This window comes from Echinococcus granulosus (assembly GCF_000524195.1).
Source record: "Echinococcus granulosus chromosome Unknown EG_S00006, whole genome shotgun sequence".
Lineage (NCBI taxonomy): Eukaryota > Metazoa > Platyhelminthes > Cestoda > Cyclophyllidea > Taeniidae > Echinococcus > Echinococcus granulosus.
In genome coordinates, this window is record NW_020170386.1 from 275,834 (window position 1) to 294,552 (window position 18,719).

General features: G+C 43.5%; 2 protein-coding genes across 2 annotated transcripts in view; both read right to left on the reverse strand. All coding sequences in view use genetic code 11, as the record gives it.

Annotated features, from left to right (window-relative positions):
- EGR_01525 (Spectrin beta chain) overlaps nt 1-6,379 on the reverse strand; it is a gene marked incomplete at both ends in the record, with an annotated part of 17,505 nt that extends 11,126 nt beyond the window's left edge. Inside the window, 8 exons of the mRNA XM_024490774.1 lie at nt 954-1,044; nt 1,109-1,281; nt 1,441-1,515; nt 1,731-1,961; nt 2,200-2,391; nt 2,425-5,387; nt 5,422-5,571; nt 6,337-6,379. Coding sequence (XP_024354639.1) covers nt 954-1,044; nt 1,109-1,281; nt 1,441-1,515; nt 1,731-1,961; nt 2,200-2,391; nt 2,425-5,387; nt 5,422-5,571; nt 6,337-6,379 — 3,918 coding nt within the window. The remainder of the gene's footprint in view (nt 1-953; nt 1,045-1,108; nt 1,282-1,440; nt 1,516-1,730; nt 1,962-2,199; nt 2,392-2,424; nt 5,388-5,421; nt 5,572-6,336) is intronic.
- Nucleotides 6,380-8,642: 2,263 nt separating this feature from the next.
- Nucleotides 8,643-17,175, reverse strand: EGR_01526 (CTP synthase; the record flags this gene model as incomplete). Its single annotated transcript, XM_024490775.1, has 11 exons — nt 8,643-8,924; nt 9,538-9,681; nt 9,717-10,696; nt 10,799-11,888; nt 12,541-12,958; nt 13,075-13,415; nt 13,666-13,944; nt 14,824-15,063; nt 15,706-15,831; nt 16,373-16,630; nt 16,840-17,175. The coding sequence occupies 11 exons, from the start codon at nt 17,173-17,175 to the stop codon at nt 8,643-8,645; spliced, it is 4,494 nt and encodes a 1,497-aa protein (XP_024354640.1).
- Nucleotides 17,176-18,719: the final 1,544 nt, after the last annotated feature.

Genomic DNA, 18,719 nt, shown 5'->3' on the forward strand with positions numbered 1-18,719 from the left:
GTTGGCAAATATTTACCTTCCACGACTCCCTCCTCCCATCACCATCACTCATGGCAAAAACTATTGCAACTCCACGATACAATAATCGCCTATTAATGAGTCAGTGGCAACATAGGTATAGGGGTCTTCTTGAAAATGAGGCATCATCAGAAGCAAACAAGCCTACGCTACTTCTGGGCAGCATCTTCTGCTGCTCCATCTCCTCCAAATGCTATACGATGAGCTTACTAGGAGGCTAGCTCCTGTAGCTTTAGAACCAAGTCAAGTTTGGTTAGCAAAGCAGATGAATTCCCATCACGCGCATCAGCCCCAACCGTCCATTTACGCATTAGGACTCAAAATAGGAGGGAAATAGTGCCCGCAAACTGACGCATATCTATCCCCTGGAATGCAAGCATACAAACAATCACAATCATTGCGCCAGACTCAACCAAACACCAAAGTTGCCACAAAGTTTATTACCCAATACTAGTAACAAGCGTAGGTTGTTTCGACAACCACTTTCACAAGTGAATGTGCACTCATTTGAGAACTACAAGGATATTCAGTAGATTCAATTTGTGCCCTTTTACACTACCGCAAGTCAGTGCGTAGGTTGAACCGTGGCCAACTCAGGTTATGCGAACACGTAGGTTCCAATCAAACACACAAAATATTTCAGAAACTACAACCACCAAAAGCCGTTTTTTGATGCTGCATTAATTTGGAAACCGGAGAAAGTGGCTTAGTGGGGGAAATGTACTGGCAGTCCACAGCTTTGAAGTATAAACTTAGTAATGCTAGCAGTCATTTTAGTATATGTTTATCCAACCTACACTGCCAAGCAGATTGTTAGCTCGTGGCAAATTAGGTTATCACATTCTTAAACATTACCTGTTCATTCATCTGAAATGAGGAAGGTGGTAGATGAAACACGCAAACAGTCCTAAATACATGATAGCAAGCAAGCTTACATCATCAACGTCTTGAACAAATCCTTGCAACCTAGACTGTTGAGCCAGCTTGGCTTCACGTTCAATAGCCTTCTCTTTGACGGCTTGACGCCTAAAATGTGAAAGTGATGTAGTAATGGAGTCAAACGGGATGTTAGGTAAAGAAAAGTACGCACTTCTGTTCCAGTTGATCGCACTTGGCCACAATCTTCTCGACAGGGAACACGCCACGATTAGCTAGGTCGCGACCAACGGCAATGACTTGAGAAATCTTTTCATCGTTGGCGGGCATTGCGGCCTGGAAAGTGTTGAGGTTACGTAAGGCCTCTTCTACAGACTCCGGAGTAGGCTACAAGAGACCACCGTAACAAAATAAGCGTAACTGAATAAGCCAATTGCAAGAAGCAGTGCCTAATCATATCAGAGGACATGCAAAATATGATAAATAAAGGATTGGCATTTAATCATTATATAGGTATATCAATAGGAAAATGAGGTGGAAACTCACCGCAACATCCTTGGTAATGAGAGCCTCCTGCTTATTGATGAGTTTATCCATAAGAGTGGCGTCTCTGAAGAATGACTGCAGAGTAAACACAAATAAAGTCGCTATAGTCCAGAAGACAGAAAAAAACGTACACTGAACGTAGCAGTTGTAATCGCTACAGACAGCACAGTAAAATGACAACAGCTTTTAGACCACATAAGACGCACCAAAGGTCTTAAGAAGCAGAACTATTACTTAACCTATGCAGTGGAGCCCCCCCCCCCCTCCCCAAAAAAAGCAACGAGACTAACCTGCGCTTCCACATCCCGTTTGAGAACTTTATCACGATCCTCGTACATCTTGTGCAGGGCAATCCAGTTATCTTCGATACCGTCCAAACGTTCGGAAAGGAAGAGATACTGAGGATCTGTTTGATTTTCTACAACTTTTCGTCCTATCGCCATAAGTCGCATGAAGTCGTCTTCATAACCATCAATTTCCGGTTTGAACTGCTCGTGATCTTGCAGAAGTTTTTCCGCCTCCTCAAAAGCAACCAATCATGAAATTTAAGCAGAAGCCAGTATCAAATGCTACTGAGCTACAGAAGTCAGCCTTTGGCAACAACAAGACAAATCGTAAAGATATGTGTTTGTAACAAACAAGAAATCAGTGATTGGTTTTTTAGAAAAATATTCACATTGTAAAAGAAAGCCCTAAAGGCAAGACTTTGTCGTACAGGATATTCCACTTTAAGAAATTTAACTGCAGATTGTAACTTACTGGAAGGGTGTTAGGCACATCCTCAGATGCAACAGTAACTTGGGCCTTACGAAGCCATACTTGGAAATGGTCAAGATCCTGCAAAAAGCGTTGGAGCTCACTGGAGTCATTCAGACGGTCATCACGTTCCTTCAACATTTCCTTCAGTTCGTTCCACAAGTCATGAATCTTCTTCCTTTCAGCTCGAATGACCTAAAGCTTAATATACAACTCATAGCATCTTACTTCCGACGCTTCTGGTTTGGCTGCATCCAACACATCGGCTTGCTCATCCAGATGATCTATTTTAGCTTGTATAGCCTGGAGGTCACGCTGAAGACCACTTAGACGACGCTGAAGCTGCATGATGCCTTCCAAATCATTACCTAATTCATCTGTGGACTCAATCAAGTGTTCTTTCTCCTTTATCCAGTTCGCTGTCTCCTGACACTCAATCAGGAACTGATTGTACTGATAGGCTGTCTCTAGCTGACCCTTCTGCTTCTCAACAAGATCGGCCAAATCATTCCACGTAGTGTTGAGCGTATCCTGACGAATGATGATTTGTTGTGCATCAGGATGGTCGGTTCCAATAAGGTTCTCAGAGAGTTTATTGACGGAACCAACTTTTTCCGCATTTTTCGTCATCTCCTTCTCAAAGCACTCAAATCTATGGCGGATAACACCAAGCTCTTCAATCTCATCCGAGGGGCAAAGAGTCGTAAGAAGTTTTCTCTTCTCCGTGATCCAAGTACGAACGGTATCGGAAACATCGAACAACTTGTACATAGACAGTGCATCCAGAAGGCGTTGTTGCCTTTGTTTGGCCATCTCAATAGCTATGGCGTAGTTTTCGTCCACAGCATTGAGGTGAGAGCTGGTAATGGCGGAGTCACAATCTGGATACTCAGAAACCTCTGCAGAGGTATCGTGTAGGTTTTTAATGGTTTCACGATACTTTTCGAGGTTATCCATAAGTTCTTGGTTTATCTTTATTAACGACTCTGTGGTGGACATTTTTAAACCGACATCCTCGTTACTAGCAATGCGTTGCTGATCAAGGAGCCAAGCATTAGCATCATCGCAGTCAGCTATTAATTGGAAGAACTTCTGAGACTCTAGCAGACGTTTTTTGCGGTCGACAGTCGAATCAGCTAACTGGTCCCAGAGCTTATGCATCTCATCGATCCGCTGTTGAATATCCTCTTTTCCACGGTTATCTTCTTCGATGAGTTGATTACCAACATTAATGGCATTATAGAAGACATTTTGGCGAATTCCACATTCTTCCTCGAGGGCCCGATGTTTACGAAGGAGACGCTCGACTGAGCTGAGATCATGCCCTAAATCGGGGCTGGACATAAGCTGACTCTTTTCCTTGATCCACTCCTTCTCGTCGTCCATGTCCCAGAAGAACTGCCACATCTTACGAGAGTCCTCCAGACCGTGACGCCTGGCATTAGCCAATCTGCACAGTTCGTCATAAGCCGCACGCAAATCTTCGCCTCGCTTTTGAACAACCTCCGGCTCAGCGGGACGATAGCCCTCCACGATTTCAGGAAAGTTACAGTCAATGAAAACTTTGGCCTGATCCAAAACTTGATTTAGGCGGTCATCAAGAACGTGAATGTCGGCCTCTAGGAGCTTGTGCTTCTGTAACAAATCATCAACGCCCATAAGGTGCTTTCCGTAATCTTCGGACTTGAGCCGACTTCCGATTTCGTCAATCCAATCTTGCAGATATGACATTTCTTGGAATACGCGTTGCAATCGTAGGCTTAGGTTCAAGCAGCTGCGACGCTTACGAAGCAATTGAAGAAGATTAGTCCATAGGTGGAGAACATTCTCACGTCGCATCTGGATGCGGTCGTTGTCATAATAGTTCTCCAGTTGCAGTTCCTCTGCCACACTAACCACAGCATTTACGCGTTCAGCGTAAGCTGAAATATCCGTTTCTATGGCTTCGTGTTTCTTAGTGGCCGCCTCAACAGTTGCAAGATCAGATCCGAAATTATATTGCGCAACAAGACGCTGGTTTTCTGAAAGCCAGGCCTCGCGCATACCCGCCTTCCGATCAAACCGGGTAGCAAGTTGGGCAAGTTTCTCCTGTCGGATCAATTCGTCACGCAATGCTAATTCACGAGCATGCTCTGCTTTTTCCAGATTCTCCCATGCACGGTTAATGTCGGCAATTCGTTTTCCTTCGGGTGGGGTATAAACTTTATGATTGTTAGCCCTCATTTTACTCTGCAGAGTAAAAAGAAGAACTTCAAGATCACCCTTCTCAACAAACTTGGGTGGTTTGTCAACAGTGCGGTAAGTGTTGAATCCCGCCAACTGGTGCTGCACATCAGTCAGTGAGTTGGCGAAAACGCGATCATTTAATAGTTCAATTGTTTTCTGAATCCAATTAAGAAGGTCAGAGGTCGACTGTTCGTACTTGTCAAGCAACTGAGATGATTCAAGTGCTTGGTTCACAACCTTCCCAATACGCTTGGAGTGTACAGTATCGGCCTTCATTTTGTTGAAGCAGTGGTAGAAAGCGGCCACGTACGTGATGATTGACTTTTCGTCAGGCTGTTCTACACACACATCGCTAGCCTCCAAGAGGGGGGGAACACCAAGCTTATCGTGAGCAACGGTGAAAGCATTCTGCAAATTCTGAATAGGATTGGCCTTGATTAATTTCTGATATTCAATGAGATCAGGACGATGCTTATGAATGAGCGCATTGAATGCAAGACCATCACGCCAGGAGGTTGAAAAGTTTCGCACGTTAACATTATTGTAGCCCGCTGTTTTCATTTGGCACCACAGCAAAAGAGCGTCCTTTGCGCACTTGGTCTCGCTTGTCTGATATTCTTCAACAATAATATCTTGAATCTGGAAACGTAGAATTATAGTCCAGATCAGACCGAGAGTTAAGCGCTGATTGCCATCAACAATGTCATGTGCGCCAACATTTTCCAAGTGAACATGCTGGTCACAGAGGAAGTTAAGGGATTTATCAACATTCTCCAAGCAGTGAATTCGCATTTTGCCGCGGGTAGGCTTGGGAAGCCGCTCTCCAGAAAGGATTTCAAGCAACTTAAGTAAGTGTTTGCCGTCGCGAAGATCGAGATAGAGATCCTCTATTCTCTGGTTTACAACTGCCAAGTGTGAATTGACCCACTTTGTAAAGGTTTTCTTTTGAACAATTTCACGCTCATCTAGAAATGACATGGTATGGGCATTCAAACTTACCCGCGAGTGCCTTGATGCGAGAACGCTCATATAGCTTTGCCGTACTATTGCCACTTTCAAAATCATCATCATCAGATATGTAGTTGTTAGGCTGATCTACGGAATTCGGTTCCCAGTGCAAATTTTGATGTATTGCCTGTATCTCCATCTCTACAAGTACGTGAATAATTCGAAGCAAAACGTGTGCAACTGGCGCAAACTGCTTGTTCATTTGGAAAGCTCGGAATAAAGTTGGTCCGGAAACATTACCAGATGGAAGAAAAACAAGCTAACAGAGGAGCACTAGTATTTTGAGGATGCCTGAAAAACAGCTAACTGCACGAAAAGCAACTTCCACAAGACTATATTGTGTATGACTTCATTTTGCACTAACAGTAGGTGACTTATTATTAGAAAACCGTGGATCAAAAAGCATTAACAAGCTATAAGGAAATTGAGATTACATGGGTGAATACACCTAAATGGAAAGGAGAGCAGGTGTGTACTTCGATATGTTACACTATAGCATAGCTCTCCAAGGAGAATCAAGAACCAATGATTTAAATTGGGCAAAAAAACCCCAATTATCACCAAAAATGATACCATAGAACAAGTAAGGCAAACAAACAGCAACGCACTTTACGGACGACTGAAACAAGGCAAGGGTAAGACAACCGCCATGCGAATTCTGGTGCACATAAACGCGCTTAGGGCACACAAACAAATCAAAATCAAGTACAGAATGTGTCTAAAATGGCTTAAAACCTATATCATCAAAATTTAAGTGCACAAAAAACTAATTGTAAAGACAAAGCCAGATGGTTACTCAATTTGGATGAAGACTGCAATTTCAACAGTTCAACATAAAAAAACTTTCTTTATAGTAGCTTCTAAGTAAGTAAAAATCACCTTTGAGTAGGGTTTCTTATCACAAACCAGGCGTTTTGTACCTATGTTGCACAGGTTCGCCGTTGGTCATTTTTAGTTATCGATGGTTTTTAACAAAACATGGACTTACAATTCCATTTAGCTGTCAATTCGTTATCATCACAGCTTCTTATTTAGGCTTTATTTATCGTTTCGCAATAGCGCCTGGTAATTTTATGGAACGTGACTCCATTTTTTCCCTTCCTTTTGTTTACCTAGACTTCGTAAAATTCTAGGCGGGTATTTGTTTAAAAATGTGGATGTTCTTTCATTCTGTCCGACATGCCGTATTTTACTAAAATTGCATATTTAATGGGTGGTATGCAATGCATTCGTACTGACTTATGTTTGTAATACGATAGTGGTTTATCCCTCGGTTTTGGTGAGGCGCAACTTCTGTACTTCGAATTAGCCCCCCTGTACCTCGCTGGGTGGGCTGGCCTTTTGGGCCATGCCAATAGCCCAGACACCTTCTCCGTGCTGAATACACATATTCTGCCTGAGTATTGTGTCTTCTTTCGTCTTAAGGGAGTCTCGGGACGCTACATGTTTACTCATTCTGGATTTCAGATGTATCCAAGTAAACCTCTCAAAATATTCTTGATGTGCAATGCCCTTTTTTTACAATACACTAAGATAAAATTCTGCCTCTCTTATAAAGCATTTTTGGTTCAGGCACCGGCAGACAGAGAATTGGAAAACTCATGGCCTAATTATTTTTTACTTGCATCCCACCGTATTTTACATGTTTAGGAACAAAATTTCGTTTAGTGAACGGGCGTACATTCGATCAGCAAACTATAATATTATCAGTATCTGACAAAGAAATTTTAACAATGTTCTACGGTGCCTCTTCGAACCCAACTTTATGCGGGATTTTTGTGGCTTTATCTATAATCAGAATGTCCGATCCTAGCCTCACGTTCTTTCATGCTCAGTCATGTATTCCGCATCACGTCTGTCGGCGTGGATTTTGAGAGTGAGCCGAAACGCACAAAACAAATTGCCTACTCACCTGTTACTTCTCGGGATTCACGGGCCTGTCTTCCTGAGTAGCCCGGTCCTCCTCAGGGTTGTCCACCAGTCGATCTTCACTGCCCACATTTCACTTGTTCATGACAGCAAATTCGTTTGAAAAATTCACTAATTCATCTCCCAAATAAATAAGATATTCCTAGTAGTGAGGCTTCGGGAAGATCTTGACGAAATTCACCGTTTGAATAAAATGGGGGCGTCTGTGTAAAGATGAAGATTGCATCGGGCATATTGAAGCTTTAATTATCGAACGCAACCAGATTCATTTCAAAATCACTATCGATAGTGGTAGTCGCTTTATAACCATAACTGCAGGATATTACAACACTCCGTGCATTCGAGTATGGGAATTTGTGAACGTTTCATTGCCATACGACTAACCTTCAGCACGACTCTTCCGCTGATCTGCGAAGTTTGCGAACTCCTCACAAAACTGCAGAAGGGTCCGTGTTTCGTTTTTGAAGTAACTAGTGGGTTTTTAAGACTTTTAGTGGCATGTTAGTGGAAAAAAACTTGTTTGTGGAAATTCAATTTTTCTGTGAAAATGCTAAAAAAGTGCATTAAATCAGTCAAGAAGTTCCTTCAGATTATTTTTGCGCAGCGTTTTAACCTCATTTTCAGGTAGAATTAAGGTGCTTTGGGACCATGATTTGGGTCATATTTAGTAGTTAAATTCTAGAACTAGGCATTTACTAACTTCTTTATTGGCGCGCATCGAACATTCTCAACTTCTTTCAGCTTGCGTCGGGTTCTGAAGCCACTCTTGCACACTGCAAAACGATGTCTTTTGTGATCCGGCAGTAACATCCGAAAAGTGTTCTGAACATCAAATTTGTGGTAGTCTGGTATAGCAGAGCTTCCGTTTAATTCAGGTGAGGCCATAAAGTCATCTCATAGCATATGATTACACATTTGTTTTGCCATTAGACAATAGAAGGCTAATTGTCGATATTACTTTCAAAGTGCCTCATTATGATTGTTGGAAGTCCATGTTTAGGTTAGTAGATATTTGTAAAGCCACCCAGACCAATTTGCACTGTCAAATCGTAGATAATGGGGTGCACAAAGCAAGCCAGCTCCTTATCTTCACATCGAGACTCCAACAGAAGTGGAAGCTGTGCCTCTGTCACGCATATACCTTTCGTGTGCAATCATTTGTGATCCCCTGATGTACAATTTCCCATCAGGTTAATGTTTCAGAGGTGTTGTAGTCATAATCTTTGAGAATTTATAATTTGATTGCCCTACGATCTGCACGGTGGAAGATTGGTGAACAATCTCTAACTCCACTTTAAGGTGAGAATAACATACTTCTGGTGTGAACCGCTGTTAAGGCTATACAAGAAGCCCTCAGACATGAAAATAATTGATTTAATGACGCTGACGACCCGAGCCAGGTAAAAACCGCCATCTGCCGGAAAACGAGTCATTTCTGTTGATATAATACTTGGAATGGGGGAAACCAGGGCGAATATCCCACCGCAGGTATTCACTGAAAGCTTGTAGTAGACCAGCAGAGGGTTTATGCACTCAAATTTTGTGAAAGAGATCATCACGTGAATCTGCTGAGGAACAAACCTTAATTTCTCGGTGAATGATAACAAAACCTCCACAGAGGCTCAAATTCCCTCTCTTTATCCATTCAAGAGGGGCACGCTAAGGCGCATCAGATTTATGTGAAATCCCACCGACAGGAAAAGTTACTGAGGAGGCACACTAAACAACCACGGACGACCTTCCAACGTCCACATATCAGCACGCAGACACATTTAAACGGCGCGATCAAATACACCCCTACTTTGCATCTGGAGAGAGGCCCCCCTCACGACGCCTTCCGTGTAAGCTCAAATCCGTTGGCAGTACAACCATGACAATGTACTCCGAATAACAAACCAGCTTAGAACAAAATCAAACACAAGGTAAAATCAACTGCTGAAGTACGATCACGCGCAGCGGATAAATTAAAAAAAATAGCACAGCCACTTCATTTTGGGCTGGTTCAAAGGTCAAAAAAAATTTACCTGATCATATAGCCGACTGATGTGAAATACAACTAATAAAAGCCAGTATGGGAAATTGGTCTCAAAAACCAATCGAAATACATTTCGGGTGTAGAAATGAGCACATGGGTATATATATATTTACACGGAAAATATGTGAATATGATCACTGTACAGGCGGTTCCTTAGCTGCCGATTCAGAATGCAATTTTTGCTGACGAGCTTGCCATTTACGGTACTTGTAGTATTTTCGCAAATAAAGCTTCACGAACTCGCCGATTTTTTTCGTGTTTATTGAAGTGCAACTGCTCCTCGAAATCTGAGAAATATTGAGTGATGTAATGAGGCACTTACCTTATTTACAGACTTTTTAAGAACGGTTCGACAATCCTCCTTCGACACCTTTCCAGCAGCATAAAACGGTTTAATAAAACTTTTAACCTCAAGAGCAATACGTTCCTGCCACTCCCGAGTACTGGAAAATTCTGACCTTCTGCGCCTAGCGAGCATTTCCTGAATGTTGTACTCAAGGTGATGCCTGTGTTTCCTTTCACCTGTCGGAACATCTCCATTCCCATTTGAAAATTCACCACTACCCACAATTCCAGCGATAGAAGGTAGGGGAGGCATGGAATCGGACTTTCCCGCAGGTCGACAAGGCATAGGTAGAGGTGGAGGCGGCGGTGGAGGGCTACCGTTTGTACTAACGGGTACGTTCAACTGATTTAGCAATGTATTCGCTGCTGAGTTTAACAATCTGTTGATTTTCTTCATTGGCGACTTATCCTCAACTTGTTCTGGGAGAGGGATGGCAGTCATTGAAACCGCACCACTACCACCACCTAATGGAGCACTGCTTAGTGCAGCAATGCCGTCAGTCGGCAACCCCACCTTGCTCATTAATGTTTCAAGCAGATTGGACTGAGACGGCGGTGGTGGTGGAGGTGGAGGAGACGAGAGCGCCGGTCGTGGCGGAACCTCAGTATGCGGCTGCTGCTGAAACGGTAAGCTTGAGTTGACGTTAATGTGCTGAATGAGTTGCGGAGGCGGGGCTGTGTAGGACAGGTTCGGTGGTAGTGACGGGGGTGGTGGTGGAGGAGGTGGCTGCCCTAAAATTCCGCCAAATGGCAATAGCGGATTAAGCATCCCGTTAACTGCCATGAATTGAGCCGGTGGCGCTCCAGGAAAACGATTTACGTATGCTGGATTGAATGTGGGGCGTTGTGACATGAGATTAGGCGGTAACTCCCTCACTGCCGACGAATTCAGCCTGTGGGACTGGTAGGTACCATCGTAGCCGCCTAGTCTCGACTGACGGTGAAAAGTGTCTTGACCTAAAGAACTTGGAAGCTGTTGCAAAGTACTTGGGTGATTTGTGTGACCGAATGTGGGTGGATTTTGTGACTTCTGCTTCCACTCAAAAAAGTTCGGCGCACTTGTCAACGGGGGAGGAGGGGGATGGCTTTGGAACACAAAAGCAGCATTCTCACTCATTTCCCGAGCTGCAGGGAGGTGGTCCTCAGAAATATCCGGAGTACTAGTTTCGTCCATGTCATACTGATCATCAATAGATTCATTTCTCATCGTTTTTTCTGGTAAAAGCGGCGCCGTATGGGCCGTGGAAGCTGTAAGGCTTAGAGGTGCCATAGTTGGACCGCATGTACTTTGATCTTTCCGAAAGCCATGGGATTCATTTTCATGAATTTTGCTTTGGCGACTACGACTTCGAGAACGTGTCTTGCGGTCTTGATGAGACTCGCGCTTGCGACGATCGTGCCTACTGCGTAAGGCTGAGCGGGAGCGTCTATGATGCCTGTCTCTTGATCTAGACCTGGAATGACGTCGGTTGCGTGAGCTGTGATAACGTGAATGAGAAGACGAACGCCTTCGAGAACTTTTACTACTATGCCTACGTCTCGGAGAACGGCTGCGATGACGCGAAGACTTGGAAACTGAGTATCGAGTGGGTCCCTTGTGAAGTGCCGGGGACTTGTCCTTATGTGAACGGTACTTTTCATTTTTCTGATCCTTATTATGTAATCTCGATTCTCTCTGGTCACTAGAATCTCTTGGATTACCCGTGGCGTTTTGAGCCCCATCAAACGGCTTATTAACATCCTTCAACAAAACAGGTTTGGCATTTATTTCTTTGTCATCCATTTCGTTACCAGTATCGTCTATCTTTGATGTGTTGATCTTCAGTAGGTCAATTTTCTCAATGGCAGAAGCATCCTGATCCACAGTTATAGCATCTGAGGGCATATTGGACGAGGTAGATAACGTTGGCGACAGATCAGGAGATTTCATAAAACAAGACTCTTTGAACAATGTTGTAGAACCCGTGCCGGACACAGTGCAACCAAAGCATTTTGAACTCTCCATCCCGATTTCTACATCCACACCGGCGCTTTCGAAACTATTTGAAAGGACTTCACAATCAGCATCCTGATCGGTTGGGTGAGACGGCGAATAAACGTCCATATTGAAAATACCGGCGGTACTAAAGAATACGCTTAGCAAAGTACACTAAAACACAGACGAACCAACCGCTGGAGACGCGTTCATAATGAGAACAAAACAACTATATTTGCATATTTAAACAAACAACTGACCCAGGTGCTAAACCAGAATTGCAAGTAAATTTTTGAATTTATGCCCACAAATTTGATCCTGCGACATTTCGAGGATTTCGTATATTTTAAAACTCTTCACATTGTTTTACAAGGCTAAAAGCCCAAATATTCGGTAAGTTTTAGTGCTTTTTGAGGAATATGGCTATTAGATTTAAATTATTAATTAAAATTGAAGGCAATTATCATGCTCACATCTTGTTCAGCATCGTCCCACAAATTCATCTCAGAAAAACAGAAATTCTCCCCGACGGCGTATCACAATCGCAAATCTACTTAGGTCAACTAAAATTCTGCTTCCCATTCACTTGGCATCTAATTCTAGTGTAAGTTCACTTCCTTTGCTAGCACCGACCACCCAAGGAGTGAACTGGCAGCCCCAGGCGACCTGACTCCACCACCCAGCTCAGCTTTTACTTACCGAGTGACCACAACCTAACCCCTGCATCGCGATCGGCTACAGCCTTGCAAAACAGACGTCTATGACTTCATTGATAAGTACACGCAAAGGGTGTGATTTTCAAGGGCCACAGTCCTAAACACTAAACCTCTTTGACAGGAGGAAAGAGTGAGTTGTAGGACATCGAGGCGGGCTGTTTGGGATGCCAAGACTTCAGAAGTTGGAGCAAGGGTCTCGGACCGAGGGTGCTCGTGGACTGTAGGTCTGACAGGATCTGACCTGATTGGCTGCACTGAGCCCGCGCAGTGAGGATAAGGCCAACGAAGAAGGGCGACGGAGCCATGGGTCGCGAGGTGTACTCGGGATGGAACTGGGTGCCTACGAAGTAGGGGTGCTGTCGTTCACTCGTTACCGTTTCACCCGTTTTCTTGCAGCTCACATTTTGCGTGGTGATGGGACGTATCAACTCCCCAATCTCCATGCGGTTGCCCTTACCGGCGTCACGCCCAACAAAGGCGAAGCCACTAGACTCGAAGTCCTTTACGAAACTCGGGTTGACTTCGTACCTAACAAATGTAAAGCCATTACGGTATAGCCTTGTAGCCCAAAAATCCAATCCTCGTGACCATTACAAGGCTGGGTGGGTAGTACGTAGGACATATCAGCATTCCCCGGTACTAACCTGTGTCGATGCCTGGCGTAAATGTGACCAGCGTTCACTAGGCGGAAGCTGTTGAAATGCGAAAGCAGATGGGAGAAGTTCTCCTTATCACTTTCAACAGCAACATCGCAGTTATCCACGATATCTCCATTCTCAGAGATAGACCCTGGGACTTGTGCTACTCTATCAGCTTTCAGGTCACACAGGGTGCCGAGGTAGTCTTTCACCACCGAAGAGACAACGAAGTTAGTTCGACGGGAGCCGAGGCGCATTGTACCACCCATTTCACCTGGATTGAATTCCGGCATGTCTATTACAACCGGGTACGGTGTGTTGGGATTGAATTCCGTTGAATTTGAATCCTAAAATGTGTTAGAAAAGTAAGCCGATAACTATGGAGGTACCGACGACCAACAATCGTGCTCCGATTTCGGCTTAATCTAAACTGTTGGTAAAGGGGTGCTAAAGAATTAAACTATTTGATTTGTATGCAACTCCGAAGTTTGTTTAATAAGATCTTTGTTTACTAATCGGTTTTATTAACAATAGCGGGCTGAAAAACCAAATGCTCAATCATGCTTAAGGAAGACAACTCCCCTTCCATCCGAGGACATTGCGGGCAAATTCTACTACAGCCAGCTGGAAGCCGAGACAGATACCAAGGAAGGGAATGCCGCGTTCACGACAATACCGAATGACGGCGATTTTGCCCTCACAACCGCGAGGGCCAAAGCCGCCGGCAACAATGACGGCCTGTGCGTTGCTGATCGACAACCAAGCCTCATGGTACTGCTCAGGCGCAGAGAGTTCCATCGCCGGCTCCAAATCCTCGGAGTCAACCAGGTCTACTTTCAGCTTGCAATTAGCATGGGTCGCTGCATGTTCACATGCCTAGAGAGGCAGTTGATAAGGTCCAGCTAAGATGGATATATGGCAAAGACGTGCGTCGCTCGTGCAATCCAAGGCAGGGAAAAATTAAACGGAAAAACGGTAGTAAAAAACGCTCATTCACTTAATTTTGGAAGAGTATAGCATTTTAACACGATGATGATTGATCGAAACAACCATTAATAATGATCGTTGCTGGAAGCCAACTAAACGGCAAATCTGATAAAGTAAGTTCTATGCTAACAAATCCCATTTGGAAATCAAGTAAACGGTTAATGAGGTACTTTAGCAATAAGACAACTCAAATTTAACACAAAAGTATGCCCTATATATTGTGACTAAAAAGACAAACAATTGGTGTGCCCTTTAGACGATATTTAACGGAGGCCCGGAGCTTTCGAAGGTAATGTACTCAAGCATCCTAACTAATCAAAAAGAGGTCACAGAGACTAGACACTAAATGCAGACAGCACAACAAACTGTTAATAGAACCAGATTCGGACAAATGGACCATCATCGATCTATCACGTGCACTGCCGAAAAAGGTTGCGGGCACACCATGCGAGCGGTTTCGTGTCACATTTCAGTTGGATGGATAAGCAAAAGAGCCATGTAGAAGTATATATGCCTCAGCATTAGTCCAAAGCTGATCTCACAAAACGCGGCGAGGCACCGAATCAAACTAGCCACATCGCGTGATCCAGATGTCATACCCTCAAATGACCCTCTGTTCTACTAACAAGTTAGAGTAACTGACACGAACATATGACGCAACTGCTACGATACCACACAACCTGACCCAAACCATATCAATCATGGGCCTAGCAGTTTCAAAGGGATAGAAACTATCACAGATGTTAGAGGGGTGGGAACGAAGCGGACCTTTAGAAGCGAGAGATAGGCATCACTGAGTTTGGTGTACTTGCCAGCTACGGCAACGCGAATGGTTTCAGTAGCGTGCAGCATGTGATCAACCATAGCCTGCCAGGCAGCCAAGGGCGGCTCGGGGCCAAGCTCCCTGAGCTCAAGGTCAAAATGACGCGACAGAAGGATGGATAACTTCTGTGCCTCCAGGGCCAATGGTACTTGATAGAGATTGACCACGTCACGGGCTTGAATCACCTAAGGATTATAAAGGAAAACAATAAAATTATTTTAACGGCAATGCCATTAGCTGAATTAGCCTTCACTGTAGTATCACTAGACCTGAGTGCATTAAAACAGGGCAAACAAATAAATGAGACTAAATAATAATCTAGGAGCGCTAAGAGGATGTATTAGAATTCAAAACCTTGATGCACAGAATCAGAGACAAACGATTACACTGGAATGTTTGATTTCCACACTGTACACAGATTCTGTAACTCAATTTTATGAAGCTCCATATTCATTTATAGAAACGGCATGCTCCGAATCAGCTGAGAAACAAATCGAGGATCTGGCTCAAAGACAATTGCTGAACAAAACATAGATAGCAATGGTGAACTTCAATTGCCCAAAATTTTAACTCAATCAGAAAAATACAAAAGCCAAATTTGATGCAATTTTCCTTAAATCAACACGAAATCTACTGGTTCCTTAGTGGACCGGGTTTTAAATTGTATCAAATTGAAATCATCCGATCACCACATACTTCAGGATGAGTTTATATCTTACTTGAAAGGCTAGCAGATCTTATTTGCACGACCCAAAACTAGAACAATAAACACCATGGCAAATAAATGCAAAAGTATAGGGAAACCGAAATGATTGACGGGCACTCACATGGTCGGCAGGAACTTGGCAGAAAAGAGCTAACTTTTCTATAACTTTTTGGGATAGCTCACAGTTGCAGCGACAGAAGAGAATATCCGCCTGCAGACCACGAGCGCGCAGCTCCCTTATACTGACCTGTAAGACACGAAACGGGGTAAACAAAGAGAATCTATACACAATTCCAAACAACGCAACAAGTTTTTCCGACAATCTTGATCGAAGTTGATTTAATTGATATGCGAGTCCAGTGGAAAGATGCACAAATTTAGCCTGAATTTAGAAGCAATCGCAAAATAGACGTTCGGAAAGCACCATTGGAAGTTACTCGACAAAAAATACACGGTGACGCGATCAAAGGGAATGAAAACAATAGGCTGAAATACACCACTTTAGTAGATGCCATGAGATTGTTTTTGGTTCAAGCTTACACTCCTTAGACCTAATCGAAAGTCTGCAAAATTTGAGCGATTGTAAAGGTTACGAAGTTGTTAAGATTTTGGTCGGTGTCTTACAAGTTTCCATATTGGCGCACCTTCTTAAGCGCAAATAGGCAATAGCACCTAATATTTCCAAGAAACAGTTTAAATAGTTACCTGAGACCCCTAAACCCTTAAAACGTACACTTAGAAGAAACCGGAATCGTAAAAATAGAGAGCAAATATGCAAAATTACACACTTGCGTTGGCTTTGTTTTGGGTTCACCCACGGAGGACAAATTCGGCACCAAGCTCACGTGAGCGCAGCAAAAATTCTTCGATCCAACACGGTAAAGGAGTTGGCGAAAGGCCTCAACGAAGGGCATGGACTCGATATCACCAATGGTACCACCCAGCTCAATTACGCAAAGGTCAGGAGCCCTGCCCGAAGCGTCAACTGGCGTTTCAGCAACTTTAATTACCCATTCCTGGATAGCGTCTGTAACATGGGGGACGACCTAGACGAATACAATGGAAAGTTAATTGTATGCTCAATACACATGAACACAGTTGGCAGAACCTGGAGCCACTACAAGCGAATCAACGTAAAACTGAAGTACAGGCAGTTCAATGGTAAAAGCGCATTGTAACACCCCAAACATGCAAGAATACATACAAACGAATCCAAAATCATGTGATCATAAGCAATGGAAGCAAAATCCTTAACCTGGACTGTTTTCCCAAGGTATTCGCCTCTTCTTTCACGTTGAGTAACTTGCTGATAGATTTTTCCTGTTGTTATATTGTGGTCCCTAGTAAGAGTAACATTTATGTAGCGCTCATAATTCCCTAAGTCCAAATCCACTTCACTACCATCATCAAGTACGTAAACCTCGCCATGTTCGTATGGAGAAAATGTGCCAGCATCAATATTCAAATACGGGTCGATTTTTATGCATGTAACCACCCAGCCATTTGCCTTCATTATCGCTCCAACGCTGCTAGAAATAATCCCCTTGCCTATTCCACTTATCACACCGCCTGTCACTAATAGGTACTTCATGACGAGCACCGCGCACGCAGGAGAGGGCAACGCAAATTTCAAACATTCCGCCCTCTAACAACATTGGCGCTGTATCAGACATTATTGCCTGGTGGATAAAATGGCTGAAATAAGCCAAATAACTTTAAAAAAGAGAGGACCATATTATCTTAAAAAACTATAATTTGCCAGAGGTAACTTAGCCGGAGGGCAAATAACATACATATAACCACAGATCATCATAAACCTATTGTCAAAATAAAACAGATCGGCTGAAAGAAACATAACAGCTATTTAATTATTTGGAGACAGCTGTAGTACTAACAAATTACCAACCAACCCAACAAAAGCAGCATGTAAGACATTTTTAGGATGTGTGTGAATCTACTATGTATTGAACATTTAGTTTTTGTGAAAAATCCCGTTGAAAATAGCGTAATAATACCAGGTCAAAACCTGGCAAGTTATGTGGATTTCGATCATAAAATCCCGTACTTTGTCCGCCGGAGAATGCCTCGTACACCAGTGTTCAGTAGAAATAGCATCATGATTTGGTATTTTGTCTAGCTGTGTTTAAGTACAGAGGCGCCTTATGCCCCACAGGTTGTCATGTAACCCTTACCTTTTCTTCCATCAGCCTCCGTTTTAAATCCCTTGGTCAAAGATACCCATCTGTTGAGATGGTAATGCATTTTCTGATGATGGGACTATGAAAATAGAAAAGGTTTCATGGGAGATCGGGATTTATATCCTCTCTGTGGATGGTATTGTCTCAGTATCCAGGTTCATTATCCGACCGGCCCATGTACGCACGCATGTGCTACAATATTTTTGCTCGGCAGTGTGATCCCTTGGTGGCTTTTAAGGCTATCCCACTCTTTTGTACGCTAATAGCATACCTTTATCAATATAATTGTAATGGATCATGTATGACATTACTTGTCATGCCATCCTAACACTCTTTGGGTCATCGTAGAGTGGATGTAGGGAAGACCGAACTACAGCAACTCTAAACGGCCCAAATGAAGAACCCAGGAGATCGGAGTGGATTTGTGAGAACTGAGGAAGTGTGTGAGGAGGGGCGGAGTTTAGCTGGGGCGTGATTAGTGCGACAGGATGTATACGAAGTAAAGCCAATGTCACTATCAGTGGAAGTGGAGCAGATTTCACTTAAGGCAGTAGATTCGAGCTCGGTCCACCGCACACCAGAGTTGGCCATAATAACAGGTTTCAGGTGACAGTGAAAGCGTTTGACGAGGGCGTTGGCAGCAGAATGGGAAGCAGTTGTCTCTGTGTCATCGTACCCGAGCAAAAGTTGTGGATATTTAAGAATGAGACCGTGAAATGACAGTCGCAGTTGGAGATGATTGTGGTGGTCTTTCCTAAGCGAGAAATCTCGTAATCCACTAGTGTTTGGGTTAACATCATTGAAAATGTATTTGTTCATGGGATCATCTGATTTCAATTCGTAAAAAGATCAGTACGTAAGTGAGTCTGTTGGAAAGAAGAAAGGACTAGCAGTCCTCAGGTGTATGTTTATAACACAGATTGGGAGAAGACGAATG